The 22674-nt window shown below is 34.7% G+C and overlaps 2 protein-coding genes across 2 annotated transcripts; both read right to left on the minus strand.

Moving 5' to 3' along the window:
* Window positions 1-18887: 18887 nt before the first annotated feature.
* On the minus strand, window positions 18888-19566 carry LOC18111301 (monothiol glutaredoxin-S9). Its single transcript, XM_006389615.3, has one exon. It carries the CDS (start codon window positions 19365-19367, stop codon window positions 19068-19070), a length of 300 nt encoding a protein of 99 aa, XP_006389677.1. The 5' UTR covers window positions 19368-19566; the 3' UTR covers window positions 18888-19067.
* Window positions 19567-21616: 2050 nt separating this feature from the next.
* LOC18111302 (glutaredoxin-C11) lies at window positions 21617-22336 on the minus strand. The gene has a single exon (XM_006389616.3). It carries the CDS (start codon window positions 22131-22133, stop codon window positions 21825-21827), a length of 309 nt encoding a protein of 102 aa, XP_006389678.1. The 5' UTR covers window positions 22134-22336; the 3' UTR covers window positions 21617-21824.
* Between the last annotated feature and the right edge of the window lie 338 nt (window positions 22337-22674).

Below are 22674 nucleotides of genomic sequence, written 5' to 3' on the forward strand. Positions count from 1 at the left end.
TTTGGTTGAACAAAAAGATACCCAAACTTGATATAAGGGTTTTTTTTAGTAAATATAGATATATTTGCTATATAAATAGCAAAATTGTGCAAAAATTAACTAGGAGGGCCGAATGAAAGGAAAAGAGAGAGAGAGAGAGAGAGAGAGATAATACCTTGAGAGCAGACATTCAAACAATCATATCTCTGAATTGCACCGTTCGATTCGTCTGGGTTTTGGATATATTATGGTTCTCACCATCCTCTAACATCTGATCATTGGGATATGAATGTTCTGGTTTGGTGTAAGAGATATAGCCCTCGCAACATTTCAAGCAAAATCTGCTTGCAGATTAGTCATGGTCGCTAGCAGTTTCGCCTTTGTCCAGCATTGGATCCTGCTCAATTTGTGATATTTGGGTCATATTGATGAGTGCTTCATTATGAACGGTGGAGATCGAGATTAGAGAGTCCGACAAGAAGTTATTCATAGGAGAATAATATATTGTTAATTTTCAGGTTCGTTTTGGTTTTGTCTTGATCTAGGAAGATCTAACTGTTAAAATGCAATGATTTTTTGGTATGTGTTTTATGGTATAATGATGGTTAACTTCACCGTTTGGATTGTATTGATTCAGATTGAGTTGGGAGAAACGTGAACCTTAATGAAACATTTGTTTAAATTAGGTTAGTAGAAATGAAATGAATGGAAAGTGTGGTGGCTTGATTTGTGTTTAACCATAAAAAGCACGCTAATTATGATTTAAATTGAAGAAAATCCTTAGTGTCTTTTCTTAGGCATGTTCAGCCATATTATTGATAGTAGGAAAATGAAGATATTGGTTGTTCCAATCTATGTATTGGGACTTAATAGTTTTATTACCCATATTTCGGCTGTGGTTAGGGAACCAAAATGATAAAATTCTAGATTGGGTTCTTCACAAATGTTGTAGGTATGGATGTTATCTTTTAAACAAAACTGACCTCGTATAATTTGGAGTTATAGAACTCCAGATATGGACTGAAAATGAAAGAGGTCGAATAGTCTTATACTTGACAGATTTTGTTGAGTACTATAATAGATAATTTCGGGGTGTTAAGGGCAGAATTGGTCTTCTGATCCTTCAGTAGAGTTGTACAACCATGTCTTACCTTTTCTAGGAGCCAAACCACATTTAAAACCGAATTCTATAACTTTACTTAGGAATTAAATGGTAAACAGTGTTCTCGAGTGAAACCTATTCTAGAAAGTGTAATGAGGTAGTTGAAGGAAATAATCGAAAAATGAAATTAAAAATGGTGATGAATTCATGTGAAAGAGATTGCAATAGTATGAGAACACATATTATGATAAAATTAGAAGAGGGTACTAACTGTATCTCTTGATTCTCAAACGAAAGAGATGCTTGGAGCAGGGTCGTCAGGAGTTGAAAAGACTCAATCGGTTGAGGAAACAGGTAGGTGCACTGCACCTTGTCTTTTCAATTTGTGTAAACTCATTGATAAATTTCAGAATTTATTGTTTTATTGCTTCGATAAATATTGAAATGAATATGAGTACCTTGCATACATTGATGTGTATCAACTAGTTATGATATAATTGGAATGGATATGAGTGCCTTACGTACATTGATATGTATCAAACTTGTGATGATATTATTGGAATGAATAAGAGTACCTTGCGTACAACGGTATAGATCAATTAGTTAGGATAAATTGGCTCTTAAAAAGATATTTTTTAAACTTTTATACGGTATATGATATGGTTAGGGGTTGAGATAAAGAGAAAAGGTTGAATTGTGGATGTTGTGTGTAAATGGAAAGGTTGATGAATCTAGACAAATTCATCTCTTGATTTGTGGAGAGAATTCGAGTAGGAGGATGAGGGAATTAGGATCAGGTTCCTCATATTAATTGTAGTTTTGGATGTTGACTAACCAAGGAAATTGGTCTTACTCAATTTGGAGCTATAGAACTCCAGTTATGGGTCTCCAATCGAGACTAGTCATGACGAACCCTATAAGGCAGTAGGTCTGATTTGTTGATGAATAATGTAGAGTGTCTTCGGGGCAAAACTGGGTTCTCCTCCCTTCATGGGACTTGTAGGCCCGTGTCTTAGCTTTCTGACGAGACCAACCTCGCTTGAAATGGAGTCCTAGAACTCCAGATATAGTCAAATATCTAAGGAGAGGTCAAAATATGGCCTCTGTTGGCATATTTGGAAAGTCGCTAAAGCGATTATTTAGACGCGTTAAAAGGTGAAAATTTGGGTCCTTTCCCTTTGGGGAACATGTGATATTATATCTTACTTCAAAAAGACATGAGCCATGTTCGAAATGAAAATTTGTAATGATAACTATGGTTGAACAAAGAATGACAATATTAATGGATGAAATTGGCATGGACTAGCATACATTTAGTGTATGTTAGGATCCCGGGTAAGGGGATCACCATGTATTGATGCCTATGGGGCATGAACTAGCATACATTTAGTGTATGTTAGGATCTCGGGTAAGGGGATCACCATGCATGGACTAGCGTACATTTAGTGTATGTTAGGATCCCGGGTAAGGGGATCACCATGCATCGATGCCTATGGGGCATGGAATAACATACATTTAGTGTATGTTAGGATCCCGGGTAAGGGGATCACCATACATTGACGCGTATAGGGCATGGACTAGTGTATGTTTAGTGTATGTTAGAATCCTGGGTAAGGGGATCACTAAGCATGGACTAGCGTACATTTAGTGTATGTTAGGATCCCGGGTAAGGGGATCACCATGCATCGATGCCTATAAGGCATGGACTAGTATACATTTAGTGTATGTTAGGATCCCGGGTAAGGGGATCACCATGCATTGACGTGTATAGGGCATGGACTAGCATACGTTTAGTGTATATTAGAATCCTAGGTAAGGGGATCGCTAAGCATCGATGCCTACGAGGTGATGATGATACTGGTGAAATTGGTATTGACAATGAGTTAGGCAGATATATTTGTGGTTGATCTTATGGAATCTTGAATGGAAGTTGAAAATGGAAGATGAAACGGTTTTAGTAGTTGAATGAGAAAGAGTTCCAATGAAAACAAAAATGGAGAAGTGAATAGAATATGAATACATGTTTGCCTTTTTAAATTGTTGGATATTTGTGTTACTATACTTATTGTGATATTCATGTTTCAATAATATGTATTTTGTTTTAGGACCATCGCATGCACGGCAGGAGTAGATCCTAGCTTTTGTTCACTTTTTGTTATGTAATTCTAGGGAGTATATCCTTGTATTTTGAAATATTAAAACATTTATATAACTTAATTTATATAATTGATGTTTACACTTGAATATATGAACTTGACTCTGAAATTCATAAAATCATGTTTCATTTATGCATGTTTATCTCATTTATTCCTTTATAATGATATTTGTTGTTCAATATATGTTATAAATGTTATGGTTGTGACGATGATGATGTTTGTGCGATTGAGACCCAGGACGATTAGGTTGTGATTGAGTTATGAGATGTGAGATATTAGAAGTGTAAACATGGTATATGTCGATAACTTGGGACCTCCCGGTATAGGGAAGACTGCCAAAATTTCGGTGGAAATTTTAGTAGACTTTTATTTGAGAACTGTAAAAAAAAAATCACTCGTATTTTTACGTACCAAATCGTAGGAAAATAATTATAAATGCATATGAAAGCATGGGGTGTTACAATCCCCACCATGGTTTGGTCGAAATTAATACAAAGGCTAGACTTTGAAATGTTAACGATGTCTTTATTTTTGCCAAACAATGCGAACAAGTTTATTACACATGCACTCTTTCCTTTAATAATGATCATTATAGGGTTAATTGATTATTTGTAGTGAAAACCAAACCCAAGGACTGTGTCCAAGTTATTTAGGATGGTAACGATGAAGTAATTGTGAGAGACAATGTCTTTCAACTTGATGAGTTAGATGATGTGCCTTAGCTTTCAATAGAAATGAGGGATAAAGTCTGAATAAAACTCTTTGATAAGTTGGAGATGCCATAAAGAAATTCCAATCAGGATAAGACGCCACACTCTTTGTGATTATGAGTGATAAGTCTGATTTGTTCTTCAACCAATTCTTGAAATGAAAGAACAAGGAAGAAAACTCTCTGTATGAGAAGTTGAAAAGTTTAATATTATTGCCAAAAGTCCCAAAACATGGTTTGAAACATCATAATATACTTGGAACAACCCTTCAAGTCTAGGAAATACCAAAATAACATATTGGAGACCCAAATAAATGACTTTGTTCAGAAAACTAAACAAATAATAAATAGCACACGTTTTTTACTTATAGAAGACAAACAGACACACAAAACTAAAACAACCAAAACTTTTTGTACAAAACTCCAATGTATGCATGGTTGAACAATCTGGAAAGATGACATTCTGAACTTGAAAACTATGTATAATAGGCTTTATTTTCCCACACATTAAACAAGAGCAAATTCGGGCCAAAATTGGTCCATGGGCTAATAACAAACCCAAACTCATCAAAACTCCCAAATCATGACTCAAGCCTTATTTGTAGACAAACAAACATATTTGCACCATTTCCATTTAGTTCGCAAACCTTCAAACTTATCGAAGCTTCGGTCGCGCTAATCTAACTTTTTAAGGCATTTTGTAATTGTTTTGCTCGAACTCTCGTCATTGGACCATCTAAATTCCCATACACATTAGAATTAGCCCCTTCTATGTTAGAATCATGATGCATATCATCACCCTCGGGTTGAAAGTGATGTGTCCTCAAATCAGAATCATCAACATCTTCCAAGGAAAGTGACAAGTCTTTTACTTTAAAAGTAGCTGAAACATTGTACTCACCAGGAAGGTCAACCTTGTAAGCATTATCATTCACCCTTTCGACAACCCGAAATGGTCCATCAACTCTCTCGGCATCAATTTGGAATTTCGCTTGCTTGAAAATCTGCCTTTGCTAAGATGAATCCAAACAAGATCTCCCGACTCAAAACTGACCATTTTCCGCCCTTTATTAGCATGCTTGGCATCTTTGTCGTCTTCTCCTCAATATGAGATCGAACTTGTTCATGGAGTTTTTTTTTTTTTATCATTTCTGCCTTTCATAATATGCAAACAAGTGTCCCCACTCTTCAAAGTTTTACTCAAAATAGCTCGCAAAAAAGGAGAAAGAGTTCGGTTCACTACCTTCGTTTGTCCAACAGTTTGCAGATGACATTTCGTACCGAATAACAGTTTTGTTCCAAGCTTTCTCCAAAAAGTCTTCCAAAAATGGCTTAGGAATTTTGCATCACGATCAGATACAATACTTTTAGGGACTCCATATAAATGTAGAACTTCCCTAAAGAACAAATCAGCAATGTTTACAACATCGTCAATCTTGGCAAGCAAGAAAATATGATATTTTGAAGAATCGATCAACCACAACCATAACTGAATCCTTTCCATGTTGTGATCTAGGCAGCCCAAGTACAAAGTCCATACTAATATCCATCCATGGCTGCTCCGGAATAGGTAATGGCATATAAAGCCTATATGCATTCTCCTTGCCCTTAGCCTTCTTGCACACAACATATCTCGTAATCACCTTGTGAACATCCTTCAACATGCTAGGCCAAAAGAAATGTTCTTTCAGCAGCTCATAAGTCTTCTAATGCAATCTAAACACCAAAGGATCCATTAGAGGTTCCGGTTGGTCCAGTTACAAGGCTTAGAGCAAAGAGGTTCAAAGAGGCTTTCAATGGACTTCTTCAAGATACGTGGGTTAAGGTCGAATTCAAGAGGGTATTAAATAATAAGGAGCAAGCCATGATTAATCTTATTCACGTTCAAGAGGGGCTTGTTGGTGGAACCAAGACCATTACACAAGGATTGGGAGAGGAGAAGAAGACTAGATTCAGATAGTTTGACCTTTCGCTACCTTTTTATCATAACTGGAGCTGGAAGTTGAATTTTGAGGTGATTCTAAGTTGAATTTTGAGGTGATTCTAAGTGGTATGGAAACTAGACTTCCATACCTTTCTAATGGTATATGGAACGCCTTCTAATTCTTTAAGACGAGAGAGAACCATCTGTTTGAAGTTAGGTTTTGCTACTGCCAGATAAAATGTGGAAATAACCGAACTTGTCTTATTAAATTAGTTGGGCTATTAAACTTTCTTTATTTTATGAGGAAACACTTGTTTGGGTTCAGACTTGTTTATTTTATTTATTTTAATTAGTTTGGGCTAGTTTTAGATTGGGTTGATTATTATTTAAATTGAGTTTATATGTGACCCATTAGGGAAACTAGGGTTTTTGGCTTGGGGTATAAATACTCTTGAGAATAATTTTCAGCACACCTTTTTGCCTAATAATATTCTGATTTTTGCCGACCTTTGGTTGTCAATCTAGGTTCTTGATTGAACTTTCAACTCTTTAAAGAATTGACTAATCTTTATTGTGAATTTATACTCATTTTGCTCGTCTTCAGGTGTAGGTGTTGTGATTGAGTTGGTTTATAGTCTTGTTGCCTTTTGAGCAGGTCTTCCATTGTGATAAGCTCATCCTATTTTCAGCAAACTTGAATTAGATAGATCTTGGGTTCGTGAATTCCATTAAATTCCGCTAGGGTTCACATCATCTTTTTTTCACCGAAATGACTACTATGACCACCAACATGAGCCTTTCATATAAGCAACTCCCATAAAGAACGTAAAGGAATACATATTTTCCCCATCTTGAACAAGTAACCTTCATGCATAAAGAACCCATCACAAACTCTCTTAGCATATTCGACAATCACATTAGCAAAGTAGGAATCATTAGCATATTGATCCTTCACTTGTTCAAAACCCATTAACCTTGCATTTAACATAGAAATCAGTGCATACCCTAGAAAGAGCATCGACAACTACATTAACTTGTCCCTTCTTATACTTGATGACATATGGAAATGACTCCATAAACTCTACCCACTTAGCGTGTCTTCGGTTCAACTTGCTTTGACCCTTAATATACTTCAAAGATTCATGATCAGTATACACAACAAACTCCTCTGGTAATAAGTAGTGTTGCCATACCTCTAGAGCTCGAATTAAGGCATATAACTCCTTGTTATAAGTTGAGTAGTTCAATCGTGCACCATTAAACTTTTCACTAAAGTATGCAATAGTCCTCATTTCTTGCAATAACACAACCCCAATTCCAACTCCGGAAGCATCACACTCTATCTCAAACGTCTTAGCAAAATCTGGAAGTGCTAAAATAAGTGTAGTGCATAACTTCTCTTTAATCAACTCAATAGACTTTTGTGCATTTTCGCTCCACCGAAACTCACTTCCCTTTTTCAAACATTCGGTCAAAGGTGCAACTATAGAACTAAAGTTCTTCACAAATCGCTGATCAAATGAAGCTAAACCATGGAAGCTCCTCACATCAGCAATACTAGAGGGTTTCAGCCAATCTTTAATTGCTTTTATCTTTTCTTCGTCAACCTTAGTCCCACTACTAGAAATGATATAACCAAGAAACACAACACTTTCTTGATAGAAAATGACACTTCTCTAGTTTCCCATATAATTTAGCATCTTGTAAAGTTTCAAATACAAGCCTAAGATGCTTCACATGATCATCAAAAGTTCTACTATGCACCAAAATATCATAAAAATACATGACAACAAACAATCCAATATGCTTCCTCAAAACATGATTCATAAGTCGCATAAATGTACTAGGTGCGTTAGATAGCTGAAATGACATTACTAACCATTCATACAACACTTGTAAAGTTTTAAATGATGTTTTCCACTCATCCTCCTCTTTCATCATAATCTGATGATAAAGCACTCATCAAATCAATCTTAGAAAACAACATAACACCATATAACTCATCAAGCAAATCATCAAGTCTAGGTATAGGAAATCGATACTTAACTGTTATCTTGTTGATTGCACAGCTGTCCACACACATCCATATGGTTCCATCCTTCTTCAGCACAAGCAAGGTAGGCATGAAACATGGACTAAGTGACTCTCGCACGTAACCCTTCTCAAAGAGCTCACCAACTTGCCTTTGAATCTCCTTTGCCTCCTCTGGATTACACCTATAAGCTGGTTGGTTAGGAAGTGAAGCTCCCGGCACCAAGTCAATTTGATGCTCAATCCCTCGAATAGGTGGTAAACCCTTAGGTAACTCTTCTGGAAACACATCTGAAAACTCCTCAAGCAACTTTATAATCTGTGTTGGCAATTCCACATTCTCTACTTGCAATAATGGTTTAACTCATACCATGAAAACAACCCCAATCGAAGCTAATGTTTGCTTGATGTCTCCCTTCTTGGCTAACATAAGCCCTTTACCCAATTTCACCTCATTTTGTTGACTTCACAACTAATCCTCTCTAACTTGCCGAGAATCTGATGATAAAGCACTCATCAAATCAATCTTAGAAACAACATAACACCATATAACTCATCAAGCAAATCATCAAGTCTAGGTATAGGAAATCGATACTTAACTGTTTCTTGTTGATTGCACAGCTGTCCACACATCCATATGGTTCCATCCTTCTTCAGCACAAGCAAGGTAGGCATGAAACATGGACTAAGTGACTCTCGCACGTAACCCTTCTCAAAGAGCTCACCAACTTGCCTTTGAATCTCCTTTGCCTCCTCTGGATTACACCTATAAGCTGGTTGGTTAGGAAGTGAAGCTCCCGGCCAAGTCAATTTGATGCTCAATCCCTCGAATAGGTGGTAAACCCTTAGGTAACTCTTCTGGAAACACATCTGAAAACTCCTCAAGCAACTTTATAATCTGTGTTGGCAATTCCACATTCTCTACTTGCAATAATGGTTTAACTCATACCATGAAAACAACCCCAATCGAAGCTAATGTTTGCTTGATGTCTCCCTTCTTGGCTAACATAAGCCCTTTACCCAATTTCACCTCATTTTGTTGACTTCACAACTAATCCTCTCTAACTTGCCGAGAACTCAATGGCAACAAATTCACCTTCTTCCCATCCAACATAAACAAGCAAGTATTCTTTCGTCCATTGTAGGTCACATCTTTATCAAATTGTCATGGACACCTAATAAGACATGGCTAGTTGACATCAGAGCCACGTCATACAAAACCTTATCATGATAGGTTTTGATGGAAAAAAGCATACGAACTTGCTTTGTCACCCGAATCTTTTCATTTTTGTTAAGCCACCGTAAACTATACGGTTTAGGATGTGGAACAGTAGTTAAACCCAACTTCTCCACCAAGGTAGTGGACATAACATTAGTGCAACTTTCATTGTCAATAATCATTCCACAAACCTTATCCTGAATCTGACACCTGGTATGAAAGATGTTCTCATGTTGTTCTTCACTAACATCAGTTTGTGCATTCAAAACCCGTTGCACCACTAATAAATCCCCTTTTGTTGGCTCAAAATCTTCTCCATGCTTATCCTTAACTTTTGTTTCGGCCTCATCGCTACTGACCAACTCTCCATGTTTCCCATGCACCACCATAACTCTCTTGTTCGAACATTCAGAAGCAATATGCTCATGCCCCAAACATTTGAAACACTTAATATCTCGTAACCTCTTAGGATGTTAAGGTTCAGTCACCTTTTCTTTACCCTTTGTAAAGTCTGAACTTATACTCCCCTTACTAAACCCCATTTTTTCTTTTTTTAATCAAATGTAAGAAATTTATAGATAAAATGAAACAAAGCTGGAGAACCAACAAGTCAAAATATATACAGATATGAACAGAAAAAAAGGAACAGGCTCCCTTAGAATCAAAAGAGGCTAGGGGAACAAACTCCCACAATAGCCGAATCAAACCTAACCAAAGGAACTAAAAGCTACTTTAGCAGCAATTAAAGAGGCATGCAGGCAATGCACCAGCAAAACCAGCAACACAGTAGCAAGGTAACCGTAACAAAACCCTATAACAACAACTGATGAGGCAAGCAAGCAATGCACTAGAAAAACCAGCAACTAGCAACAAAGTAGCAAGCTAATCGCAACAAAACCCTGGAGCAGGCAAGAACACAGCAAGACTGAAAGCAAAACACAAAACACAACCATCCTGCAATGAAAGCAGGAAATGCACCAAAACAGCCAGCAATAAAAAACAAATCCCAACTTCGAAAGTGAAGAGAAAACAAGCAGGAACCCATAACAGCCAATATCAACCATAAGAGGGCTTTCAACAAGACCAACAGGCACCATAACCAACTACAACCAGAATAGCCATAGTAGTAACTGAGAGAGTAAGCAGGCAATGCACCAGCATAACGACCAGCAACACTGCAACAGGAAAATCTAGGAGAGAACAGGTAGGAAAATTGCACCATCGACAACCTAAAAAGCAAGCCAGCTACAACTAAGGCAACAAACATGACCAAAGAGGAACAACGCAACAAGGCCATAGACAGCAACTGAGAAACCAACAACACTACATCAAGCTAACCTTAGCAACAACTAGAGGGAAGCAGGGGAAGGAAACCAACAAAGAAGACAGGCCTGCAAAAGGCAACATTAAAGCAGCATAGCCAACAAATAGGCAAAACAATCCTAAGCAAAATATTCATAGGAGATACAAATTATGAAAACAGAGGGAACATGCTCTCCCTTGCTAAAGAGAAATAATCCACAAGTACATATAAAAGTTAGAAAGAGGAGGAGGCAACAAAATTTGTGCTGCCCTATGCCTAGAGTCAGCCATAGATGAACTCTTGGTGGGACAACGACCTACTCCATCCAGCTTTCCCTGATGGCCAAGGTTGATGGAAGCAGCAACTCGACTACGAGTTAAATATTGCCTTCAAGGAGGCGGCTCATCTGTGACTAAGTGAAATGGTTCGAAAAGTATGCGAGGGACCCACAAATAATTTCAAAACAGTCTTTTGATTTTTTTAGAATTTTTTGAAATTATTTTGGGTCTTTTTGGCAAAAGCACAAAAAATAAGAAAATTAACATAGTTGGAAAATCAGTAGGGTGTGCTTAAAAAATGTCTTATGGTCGTGTTTGGCAAACACTCCTTAAGAACATAAAAAAAATGTTTTTTTTCTTGACGAGAAATTGATCTTGGCATACACATCCTTATGGAGAATAGACTCAACCCAACCATTTAGGATGTGCTTCATAGCCCAAAAGCCCTAGCTCATAAACAAATCCTAGAAATAGCAACAAAAATTTAAAGATCAAACAAATTTTTTGGCTTGAATGTGATGAAGAACATGAACACGAAGATAAAACCAAGAAAAGTGACTTTGAAAACAAAGCATATTATATCAAATTGAAGGCACAAACATATGTGAAATCAACATTTAAATAAGATTTTGAAGTTATATCATTACAATAATCAAATAAAAGCCATAATTATTTGATTTTTATGCAAAACAATGATGAAAACAAAAATTAAAAGCCTTAAAACAGATGCTTCCAAGTCATAAAAGCCTTAGATTAAAGATCAAAGAGTATGCATGCACATGTACGAACCATTAATCAACCAAAATGACACCGAAATCAATGACCTTAGGGAAAGTTCATTCGAAGAACACCAACCCAGAATTCCTAGCAAAGCTTAAACCCAGAAAAAAGCATCAAAACTTAGAATAAAGGAATTAAGCCTATTCATTCGAGTCACATACAAACATACCTACATACTTCAACCTTCATAAGCAACAAAAAACATGTAAGGACACAAAGATCAAAGTTTATAACCTACTTTCAAAATTCAAACATGTATCTATACTATTTATATTAATCTAAATGCTCATTTAACATCATGAACAACATCAAAATGACCTATATGTACTCTTAAAATTGAACAAAATCACTAGAATGGCCAAACATTGCTATATGTCCTATTTTTTACATATAACCATCAAACTATAAAATATACTTTGTATGTATAAAAAGCAAGTATTTAATAATCAAAAGCATGTCATTAATCAACCATTAAACATCATAAAACAATAACAACCAATCATATAACAAACTTATATTCAAAGCAAATTGAAAATACATGCTAAAAAAATAAACCAAATGAATCATGTCACACTCGGACATCGTGGCGAATTGTTAAAAGTTTTCAGTTTATTTATCGGACAAAGAACGAATATCTGGCATCTCATTCTTTGAGAAAAGGTCTAGTTCAAGGAGTCGCCACCTAGTATTATAGTTACTAGGAACCTTAACTGATCAATAGAGATTCTTTGGTACGAGACTGGTTACGCGAAAAGAAAGATACTATCACCCCTTAAACGTCGTAGCCATTGTTGTTAAAATCGCGAGTCAACATGTATCCAACGTGTAAAATCAGACTAAAACTCGAAAACCAGTAAAATCAGACTTAACTCGTGCAAAATCAGTAAACTTGGTAAACTCGGTCTGATTTTATGAGTTTACTAAATTTGTGATATAAACCAAGTCAGGTCCAAATTTGGCCTTAAAATGTCTGCTGACCAGTTTTGCGAGATTGAGCATACCTTTCAAACCATAAATTGGATAGAGCTAAAATTTTACAGGAAAATATTAGACACACAAAAATATATTGTGGTAAATGTTCAGATCAAATGGAGTTCGGAAACATAATATTTCAGAGGGTCAAAGTTAATAGATGAATCTTGTCAAATATATCAAACTAGACCTTTGTGTACTGTTTGAAACATTTATGGAGCTACCAGTGGAATTTTGCTGTGATTAAAGTTGGGCTGGAAACTAGACATTTAAAGCTTTCCAACAATATATTGTAGGCCCAGTAATTCATTCAGATGAGAAAGAACAACATGTTTGAAATCATGACTCAAATCTGCCAAGAATATGCGAAAATTGAAGATTCGAGCTACATGGAGGAATTTTAACATGAATACTTTTTTTATTATTCTATTTTATTTATTTATTTAATTTTAAATAATTATTTATTAATTTAAATTTTTTTCTAGCACATCAGACATTGTTTAAGGGTTTATTTCATTATTGAATTTGTGTTAGTTAATTACTATTTTAAGCTTATTAGCTTGCAACCCAAAAAGGGTCCATAAGAACTTATTGTGATGAGAACAACCAAGGTGTCACTAGGTTCATGTGTACTCCGTACCATTCAGTAATTCCCCTATATTGAGAAATTTTGTTATCAGATTTTTTCTTTCTCCATGTAATTAATTTATTTATTCATATTATTTATCTCTCTAATTTTATTTAGATCACTCATTAATTATAATATTGTTGACTCTCTTTATCAGATTTTAATGTAATTTAATTTCTTGGATGAAATTGTCAATATATAATTAGTTAAAAAAAATTACTTATGATTTTACGATCCGAGTTTATATTGTATTTTTTATATCGTGTCAAAAAAGCGTTTTTGACAACCTTGGTCCTATTTGAGGTAGACTGCATTGCTAGTTTTGCTTAAAATTGCTAAGAATTTATTCTCCTCTTTTTTTTTTCTTCCCATAATGTTCCCGACTCTAGCGTCAGTGAACATTAACCTACAAATATTTCCAACTCTGGCATTGGTAAATATTGCACAAACCTAGAAGTGTGATATTCTTGACTCTGGTGCTAGTAATTAAGTTTGCAAAATTTTGATTTTTTTATGAAGAAGAAACAATTTTTCTATACCTTTTTTTTGTTACTTTTTTTTATTTACTCTTTTTAGACAAGAATAAAAAAACATTGCACAACAAATTTTCATTTAACAGTAAAGGTTCATGGATTAAGCATATAATAGAAAAAAAAATACGAAAAAGAAAAAAAACAAAGCACAAGGCCCCCCCAAATAAATCAATGAAGATCCCCAAATATTTTCTGCAATTTTCTGATATAAAAAAGGGGCTCGTTTGGCTAGATATCAAAACAAAAGGGGGATAAAAATGCATGGCAAAGGCATAATAGTGTGTTTTGCTAAACACACCCTTAGCAAGCACAATTTAGGCCGGCTAGGCCTGAGGCCCAGACCCGGACCACTCTTCTTCTTTAATTTTTTTTACTGGGCTGGATCTGGCCTAGCCTGGTCACTAGCCCAAGCCAGTGACCTAGTTGGACAGTAGGCACGCTTGAACTAACTCACGTGTGCACTACACAATGCAAAGGTAATTATAATTGCCTTTGCACTGTTTTAAGAAGTTTAAAAATGCAAAATGGGACAGGAGAAAGAAGACTTACCTAGGCGTGCTACTGGAGACGAAGACGCGAGGTGACGGTTCTTTAGCCGATCGATGCTCCCCCCTCTCTGTTTCTATCCTTCCTTCATTTTTTTTGCTCTCTTCCTTCTCTCTACTCTCTCTCTATCTGTGGTTTTTTTTTTTGCTATTTTCTTTCGGGTTCCCTCTTGGTTTTTGGTTCTGTCTCCATCCTTTTTTGTATGCATCAGGATCTGTATTTATAATACAAGAGATATAGCATATGAGAAACAAAATCCCAAATAAACTCATTCTCTTTTAAAATTTGAATTTGATTAAGAATCAAATTTGAAAAAAAAAAACTATATCATTATCTTGATGATAAGGAGAGAATGAAAAAAACACATCGTAGTTCCTAGTTTTTCCATAAGTTGACAAATCACACTTTTCATCAAAATAAATCCCTAATCTTTTAATTTTAAATTTTAATCCCCATAAAATTAAATTAAAAGCAAATGGACCAATGAAGGGAGGGGTATTCTTAATGAGTTGTACCCTTCCATCAAGTTGAATAACTTACCTCAAAAGATGATTGTGACTGGTTTTTGTCCCTTTTTGCTTGGTTTAAGCAGATTCGAATGGTCTTTTCCAAGAGCTTTTAACCTCCTTCTCACAATATCTTTTCTTCCCTTTTTTTTCTCTTTTATTCTCTTTTGTATTTTATTTTTTACTATTGGATTGGTTTTATTCTCAAGGTTTCTTCTCTTGTCGTGTCTTTTTCTCTCTTCAAAAATCCCCCCTTGTCTTCTGTTTTCCTGCTCAGTTTATAGACTCAAAATCATGTAAGTTTTTTTGAAGTTAAAATTATACCTACTATTATAGATTTTGTGTACGATGAAGCAGTAGCTCAACAAACTAGTAGATTGGATTTTGCACCAGGTGCTAAGATTAAGTGCCATAATTCGCTTATGACCTAGGCTTATTCATCGCATCATCACACATAATATTCTTCCTAAAAAAAAGGCATTTTGATGAAGTTACATCCATAGATATATGATTGATATATTGCCTGATTAGAGGTCATGCTGAGGAAGAGCATGAAGAAGAAGAACAACAACATATTGGTGGTGATAATGAGTTTGCTTATATGTTTAAGATTCCACCTAAAACTTCCTCTTCTAAAGATGCTGGTACTATTTTTTGGCGATCTAGGATGGAAGATTATCTACAACATATTAAGGGTGAAGTGCATCATATATGAGAGGATTTGCATGACATGAAGGACATGATGGTTAATTTACTTTCTCGATATCCTCCACCCTAAGCTATTGTACCAAATTTATTTCATGTTTTTATATTTTCTTTATTCTTTATGTTTGTGTATTTATTTCCCTATTTGTAATGGATATTACATTTTGAACATTATGGAATGTTTTTATATTAAATTTCTTTATGGTTTATTATGCTTTCCTTATTACTTTTCGTTGATGACCAAAGGGGAGAGAATAGATATAAAACAATTGATTATATGATTATGGGGGAGAAACATATATTTATAGATTGTTTATAATTGTTAAAGTCTTCAAGGCACTATATTGTAAAATATAGGGTGAAATTCATTTTTTTATATCTATATTTATAACATTAATTGTCATCATAAAAAAAAAAAAAGATTGTTGACCTTTGGGTCACATATTAATATTTATATATTTTGAGGAGAACAATTAAATGAAAATGGACTAATGATATGATTGGTTGAGAATAAATTTAAACAAGTTTTTATATGAACATCACATCAACAAGCATGAAGAATTGAATGAAGAAATAAATCAACAAGTACAGGATGCAAAGCAAGTGAAGACTTAGTTTTTAAGGATTTATTTTAGTGAAAATTATATAAATCTTTGTATCTTACGTGATAGCACAAATTAAAATGAATTCAAACACTTCACATTGCATGCATTATAAGATTGATATACATTTAATCGATTTAAGATTCACCAGGTTTAAAACTGTCAAATGTAAGTTTTAAGTTGAACCGGTCAATCATATAAACCAAGTGAACCAATGGACCGCTTGTTCATCAGTGATGAACACTTGAGAATCTACAGGAATCGGTCAACCAATTGTCTTGACTAATATGAACCGGTCGACTATTTTATCTGTTAGAGGAAAAGTAATGAAAATAAAACAATTAATTTTTGCTAGAAACATATATATAGCTTATCTAATTACAAAATTATAAAAACAATAAAAACATATATCATATTCAAGCTATCTTAAGAGAAAAATCATTTCAAAATCATTAATCCCTAATTATACTCATATTTGTGCATTAAAAACTTCATATTCTTATACAAGAGTATAAATTTTAATTCTCATAACATTTAAACACTTTTCAATTCATTAAGTGCTATCTTGTGAGATATAGAGAGACTAGGACTTTCAATTGTATTATCTATTCTTTGAATGAGTGTTGTTACATTTCAAACATTTGTAATTCTTCAAGAATTTAAGTGAAAAACTCTAGGTCATTGATGAGGTACATCACCAATGTGAAAAATCTTGTAAAGGATATTTCTTCAAGTGGTGAAAAAGGGCTTGACGGGATTCATCAAGGACATTATAATTTTTGGCTTGGATTAGTAAAGAACACAATACTCAAGACCAATTTGATACTTGAGGTGTGGATGCAAGCTTGCTAAACCACGTTAAAAACTGAGTTTGAAATTTTTATCCATATACTCTTTACTTTAAACATTTTAATTATATTGCTGGTTAATTATGTTTAATTGAGTTAATTGTAAATTTGTTATTATTAGTGGAACGCATAATTTGTTAAAGAATAATATAAATCATATCCTGGAACCATATCCTGGAACCTCACTTAACAGCTTAAGCTATTGGGTTGAGATGGTTCTTTGACATGGTATCAGAGCCTTGATGACCAAGCGGTCACGAGTTCAATCTTACCATCCCTATTTATTTGATAAAAATTAAGCATAAGGTAAAGTGGGCCTGTGCAAGTTTCAAGCCCAAATGACTTTCACATGAGGGGGTGTGTTAGAGAAAAATATAAATCATATCCTGGAACCTCACCTAACAACTTAAGTTATTTGGTTGAGATGGTTCTTTGATATAATTCACCCCTTAGATGTTATTGTTGCCTTAATCCTAGAACAACATAATGATCATTCATCTTCTCCATCTTTTACTAGTCAGATAACTTGGGCTTGCCTTGCGTCGCATGATTTTTTCTTCAACTACTCCAACAACATAGAAGCTCGACCTTTTAATCTAATAATGATATGTTTCACCTTCATCTGCTCCAAGAACTTTTTGTACTCAAAGACATGTTCAACTTCACAAAGTCAATCAACAAATCCTTTAGAAGCTCTACAAACTCAGGGAGTTTCACCGAAAAAACTAATTTTTCGTTGTAATCACCCCAAACATGAGGCTACCTACTTTGTGCATGCTTATGATATGAGTTCTCAAAACTAGATATGGATCTGCTATCATTCATCTCACAATCCTTTAAATCATGATATCCGTTAAACCAGTTGACTTCCACAATCTACATTTGCAGGTCTTCAATTATCAGTTAATGAATGTTTCACTATTAGAGAATAACCTCCTTTGTCTAAAAACCATTCCTTCGACCATGACCACATCCTGCTATACGACCTCTAACCATGAAAAAGGACATTTAGGCTTTAATAACAACTAACACACCTATAAACTAGATTAATTAGAATTGAAAGGAAAACTAGGAAGGGTTGAATGAAAAAGGCTTGAGAAAAATAGTAGACATCGTAGATAATCTTTCACACGAGAAAAATAGAAGCTCTTTATTAATTTATCAAAATACCAAAGCTAAAAAATAAATTAAATATCTCTATTTATACTAGCTCTAGAACTATACTCTAGTCCTTAAAAAGGAAAAAAAATAGTAACAAGTAATTATAAATTTAATATAAAATTCACCAAACATTAGAAAACTACAAAAAAAAAAAAAAAAAAAACTAAAAATAACAATCTCCTAAAAATATCCTACACCAGATATTTGGCAAAGAGAAAATTATATAAGAATGCTGCAATGTGGAGCGCACTTATGTTGTTCTGATCTTGCTATCTTTTCCTGCAAGACAATCGGATACTATCACCGCTGAAAAGAGCTAAAGGCAAGGAATGTAATCCCTTCTTTATCTAAGATAAAAGTAGACGAATCAAGGCAGCACGAAAAAGAAAAGAATTTTCCTTTTTAAACTTTTTGCATATGAAGGAATGCGAGGCAGTTCAAAAGTTGGAGATGGCTAAAATAGAGTAACTAATATATATATATATATATATATATATATATATATATATATATATATATACCTGCTATTTCTTTTTTGACAGCGCCTGACCCTCAATTGTTCTCTCCGATTCTGATATTTGAACGGATGCCCTTGGAATATTTAAATCATGATGCTAGTGTAAATGTGGTTGAAAATGTTAATGGTGCTCATGATTACAGGATTGTAATAGATTTGAAAGGTACGTATTTGATTGCCGCTGAGAATTTATAATATAAAAGGCATAATGGTTTTCATTCTGGTAGAAATTTGGTTCATATATATGATGCTGATGGTCTGAATACTTTTCTGGAACTGATTAAAAGTTATTTTTCGTCGTGCTTTCAGATGTGGGATAAAAGGTTGATGAAATATATATTCAGAGATTGTGCAATGTTTAAATTCTGCATTAAGCAGATAACCAACATTTATATAAAGCTAACTTCATTAACATAAGGGAACATATTACACACGAGCTAATCAAAGCTATGAAATACTTAACACAAACAACTTCTACATGGACTACTAAGCATAGAACACACTAGCTAGACTACTAACCAAGCCAATTTTTATTCTTCCATCTTCATAATGAAGTGGTAAATTAAGATTAGTTCTGGTAGGGTTTGAGCATTGGAATGAGTGAGCCACTTAGGTGGAGGGACATGACTTCATTCGTGGAACCCATCAGCTTTCCACCGATAAAAACGGCCGGTACAGGCGCGTTACACCCCAACCTTGTGAGAGCCTTTTCCATTTCCCTGCCTTCAGGGTCTTGGTCAATCTCATAAACCAGAGGGTCCACCCCAATTTCTTGGAAAAGAATTTTGACTGCATAACACAAGCAACATGAGCTCTTGCTGAATATCACTACCCCCTTCTCAGAGGCCAATCCCATCACCTTATCCATGTAATTGTCACTCCTGATTAAGCCTTCTTAGTTTGTGCAGGAGAATGATCGTGAAGAAGTCTTTGGGCTTTCTCTAGAGTTTATTCAGATCCTAAAAACCATCAGACCAAATTCAAATAGAATTGGTTCCAATGGTGAGAGTAGGCAAGAGAGAAAAGGGTTTCAATTAAAGCTGAAGGTTGTTTGAACTTATGCTTTCATGCTAGACTATATATAGAACATTCAAAAGTAGAGGAGCTTTACTTAGATGCCCAAATGGGTGAAAGTTACTTTCAGAGATGGGGACTACAGTGCCTCCATGAGCTGAACAAGTTGACAACCAAATTTTGCTGCACGGTGTATATTGTTCAAGTACTTACGATATTCACAATTTACACATCTATTACAACCATATATGATATATGATATGACAACTAATATTTTCTGAAAAAAAAAAATATATAGTGGTTGTCTTCTTAATAAGTTTACAAAACCATTAAATAGATTAAAATATCCTCTCTTTATTAGAAAACAACTAAAAATCTAAAAGCTTAAAGAAAATTAAAACAAAATCCAAATTAAAACAATAAATCTATTAAAAAACTAGGAAAACTAACAAAATTAGCTCAAACAACAACTTCTAAACTTAATTTTGAGAAATTCAATGGTCTGATAAGTAATATAGTGGCTTCTTGAAACAAAACTGCTTGTATAATTACCTAGAAAAATTTGAATCCAATCTAATAGTTGAATTTTTTATTATCATCATTTTAAAATGCTAGTTTAGTTTGTACAACCAAACATCTTTTTTATTCCATAAAAATATTTGTTACACCTTCCGTATAAGCTATCTAGATCACATCTTATTTGATTATGTCATATCCTCACTCGAGTACTAAGAAACATTTCACAAGCATCAACTACTGCTTCATCTTCACTAAGATGGAAGGATCAAAGCTAAGATCATACTGTGGGATCGATTCATACAATCGGACACAATTATAACAAACGTGTTCATGCTATTGACCATTTGTCCATCTTTTGCAGATTTTATGGACACAATTATACTCTATAAATACACACAAAAATAGAAAATACTATGAAGCTAGTCAATTTACCAGATTCCCACAATCACCTTCTTTGAATCCTTTTGTTGAAAGATTGGGAACGAGATGGCTTTCGGTGCTGCGATTCTTTGTGCTGCGCCCACCAACTTGCATGATTCCTTCGAGCCCACGATCATGTGAGACTCTATTCTATATAGTACCGCTACATTCCAACCTGTGCAAGCTCTTGCATGTCAACAACGTCCGCACGTGCATACCAGAAATGCAGCTCTTCTTGATTAAAATGGAATAATACTTTTCTCCCTTGAATAAGTGTTGTGTGTAAAGAATAGGTGAGTCTTGAGAGTCACTATAATTTCCATCATAGTAAGAAGAGTCCTGCAAGATATAAGAACCACGTTGTATACACACAACACCCACGTTGTATACACACAACACACATGCTGACATGCAGGCGTTCAAATTTTCAAGTACATAAAATGTTCCTAGTGTAGATTTCCAGATCATCATGTACAAACATTAGTGTATATAAGCGAGAGAATATTTATGCATAATGGATGACTACTGCCATATCTAAATATGCACATATATGAAACCATAAGCATGCATCTCATATCATATTTATTAGTTAATTTAGCATTAAAGTCATGTTAGAAAGTTTTTTGCTTTCGGATATGAAGGAATACACGGGAGGCATAAAAGTTCCAGCATCACCTTTTTGTCTTTCCCTTGTCAAAGGCAATCCATGTATAATATAAACTAATTAAAAGGTCTCTATTCCAAATTTTAGGGGTAACAAAACCATGTTTAAGGTTATAATAAATCTTAAAATTACTTCAAGGAAAAGACACCATTTTATCCACAAATACTTCCCATCGGTTGGACAGTTGTGCAGAGGAAACTCTGCCAACTATAGCGAAATTCACCAAGGGTAAACTTCTGTGTGAACATTTCTTAGAAGTGTCATGATAAAGTGATGCGCTATGGAAATGAACTTTACTCTGTATTGTAATTTAGTTTGCATAGGGCAGTTCTCCCAGATATTCTGAAGTGAGATTCTCAGAATTCTAACCGATCATGATATGTGATCTTTGTAAATGCTTGCATTATCACCATTTTGTAGATAGGTATTCATCCAACATAGTAAAATATGCAGAAAGTTTGGCAAGTATGTTTTTGAGTATGGCAGAATTGAAAACATCATTGAAATCTTAAAAACCCACTGGAAACTGATCTTCAGGAATTCTTTTCATAATATTACATTTTTGCACACAATGTAGTCAGGGAACTCAAGAAAAAGAAAAGCCCTTAATACAATTTTGTTCTCAGCATAGTATAAGAGCTATTTTCATATATATTATACAGAATCAAACTTAAGTACTATGTGTGGCTTATTTGAGAGGTACTATAGCTAGAACCAGATTGCTTTTGCTTCCATGAGCATTTGTTTCAAAGAGCCATCCAGGTGCAGGGATAGCACATCTTTTGCTGATCCTACCCATTTTCCACCTATGAAGACAGCCGGGACGGTGGGATTGCACCCTAGCCCACGTAAAGCCCACTCCATTTCCCTCCCATTGGCTTCACGGTCAAGCTCATGAATTGCAGGGCTTGCTCCGAGTTCATAAAAAAGTGTCTTGATACTATGGCACATGCAGCATGAGCTCTTGGTGAAGATCACTGCAGCGTTCTTTGATGCCAAATCTCTAACTTGATCCATTTCTGAAACCTTTTCCTGGTGTTGCTAAGAAATGAAGTGATTCTTTTGCTATATACAGCTAGCTAATTGCTAGTAGCTAGAATTTTCTTGGAAGAGACACAAAGTGAGGAGAAAAAAAAAACTGCAGGGAAGCAATTAGCTGATAAGTGAAGAAAGCTTGTAACTAGCTAGTTACTTAGGATTAGCTTTGGTGGACTTTGAGATTCATCGGGCCTTATTTATAAGGGCAGGTGAGGGTGGTGGACTGCATTGTTTAATCCATAATCCATAAAGGAAAAACGAAATACAGGATAAAAAGAGAAAGATCCTTCAGATATTTGTTTGGATAAGAAAAATATTGCAACTTATGATTTGTTTGATGTCGACCCCTTTGTGTCATAAACAACTTGTAATCATTCATGTATAACTGTAATTCAAATCTTCCTGATAGATTTGTTAGTGATTATGCCATATAGCTAATTGATAGGTTATAAATAATATTAATTATATTCATGTAAATACATTTAATTTATTAATAAAATTTTATTTATTTATTTTTAAT

The sequence above is a fragment of the Populus trichocarpa genome, chromosome 2, assembly GCF_000002775.5.
Source record: "Populus trichocarpa isolate Nisqually-1 chromosome 2, P.trichocarpa_v4.1, whole genome shotgun sequence".
NCBI classification, from domain to species: domain Eukaryota; kingdom Viridiplantae; phylum Streptophyta; class Magnoliopsida; order Malpighiales; family Salicaceae; genus Populus; species Populus trichocarpa.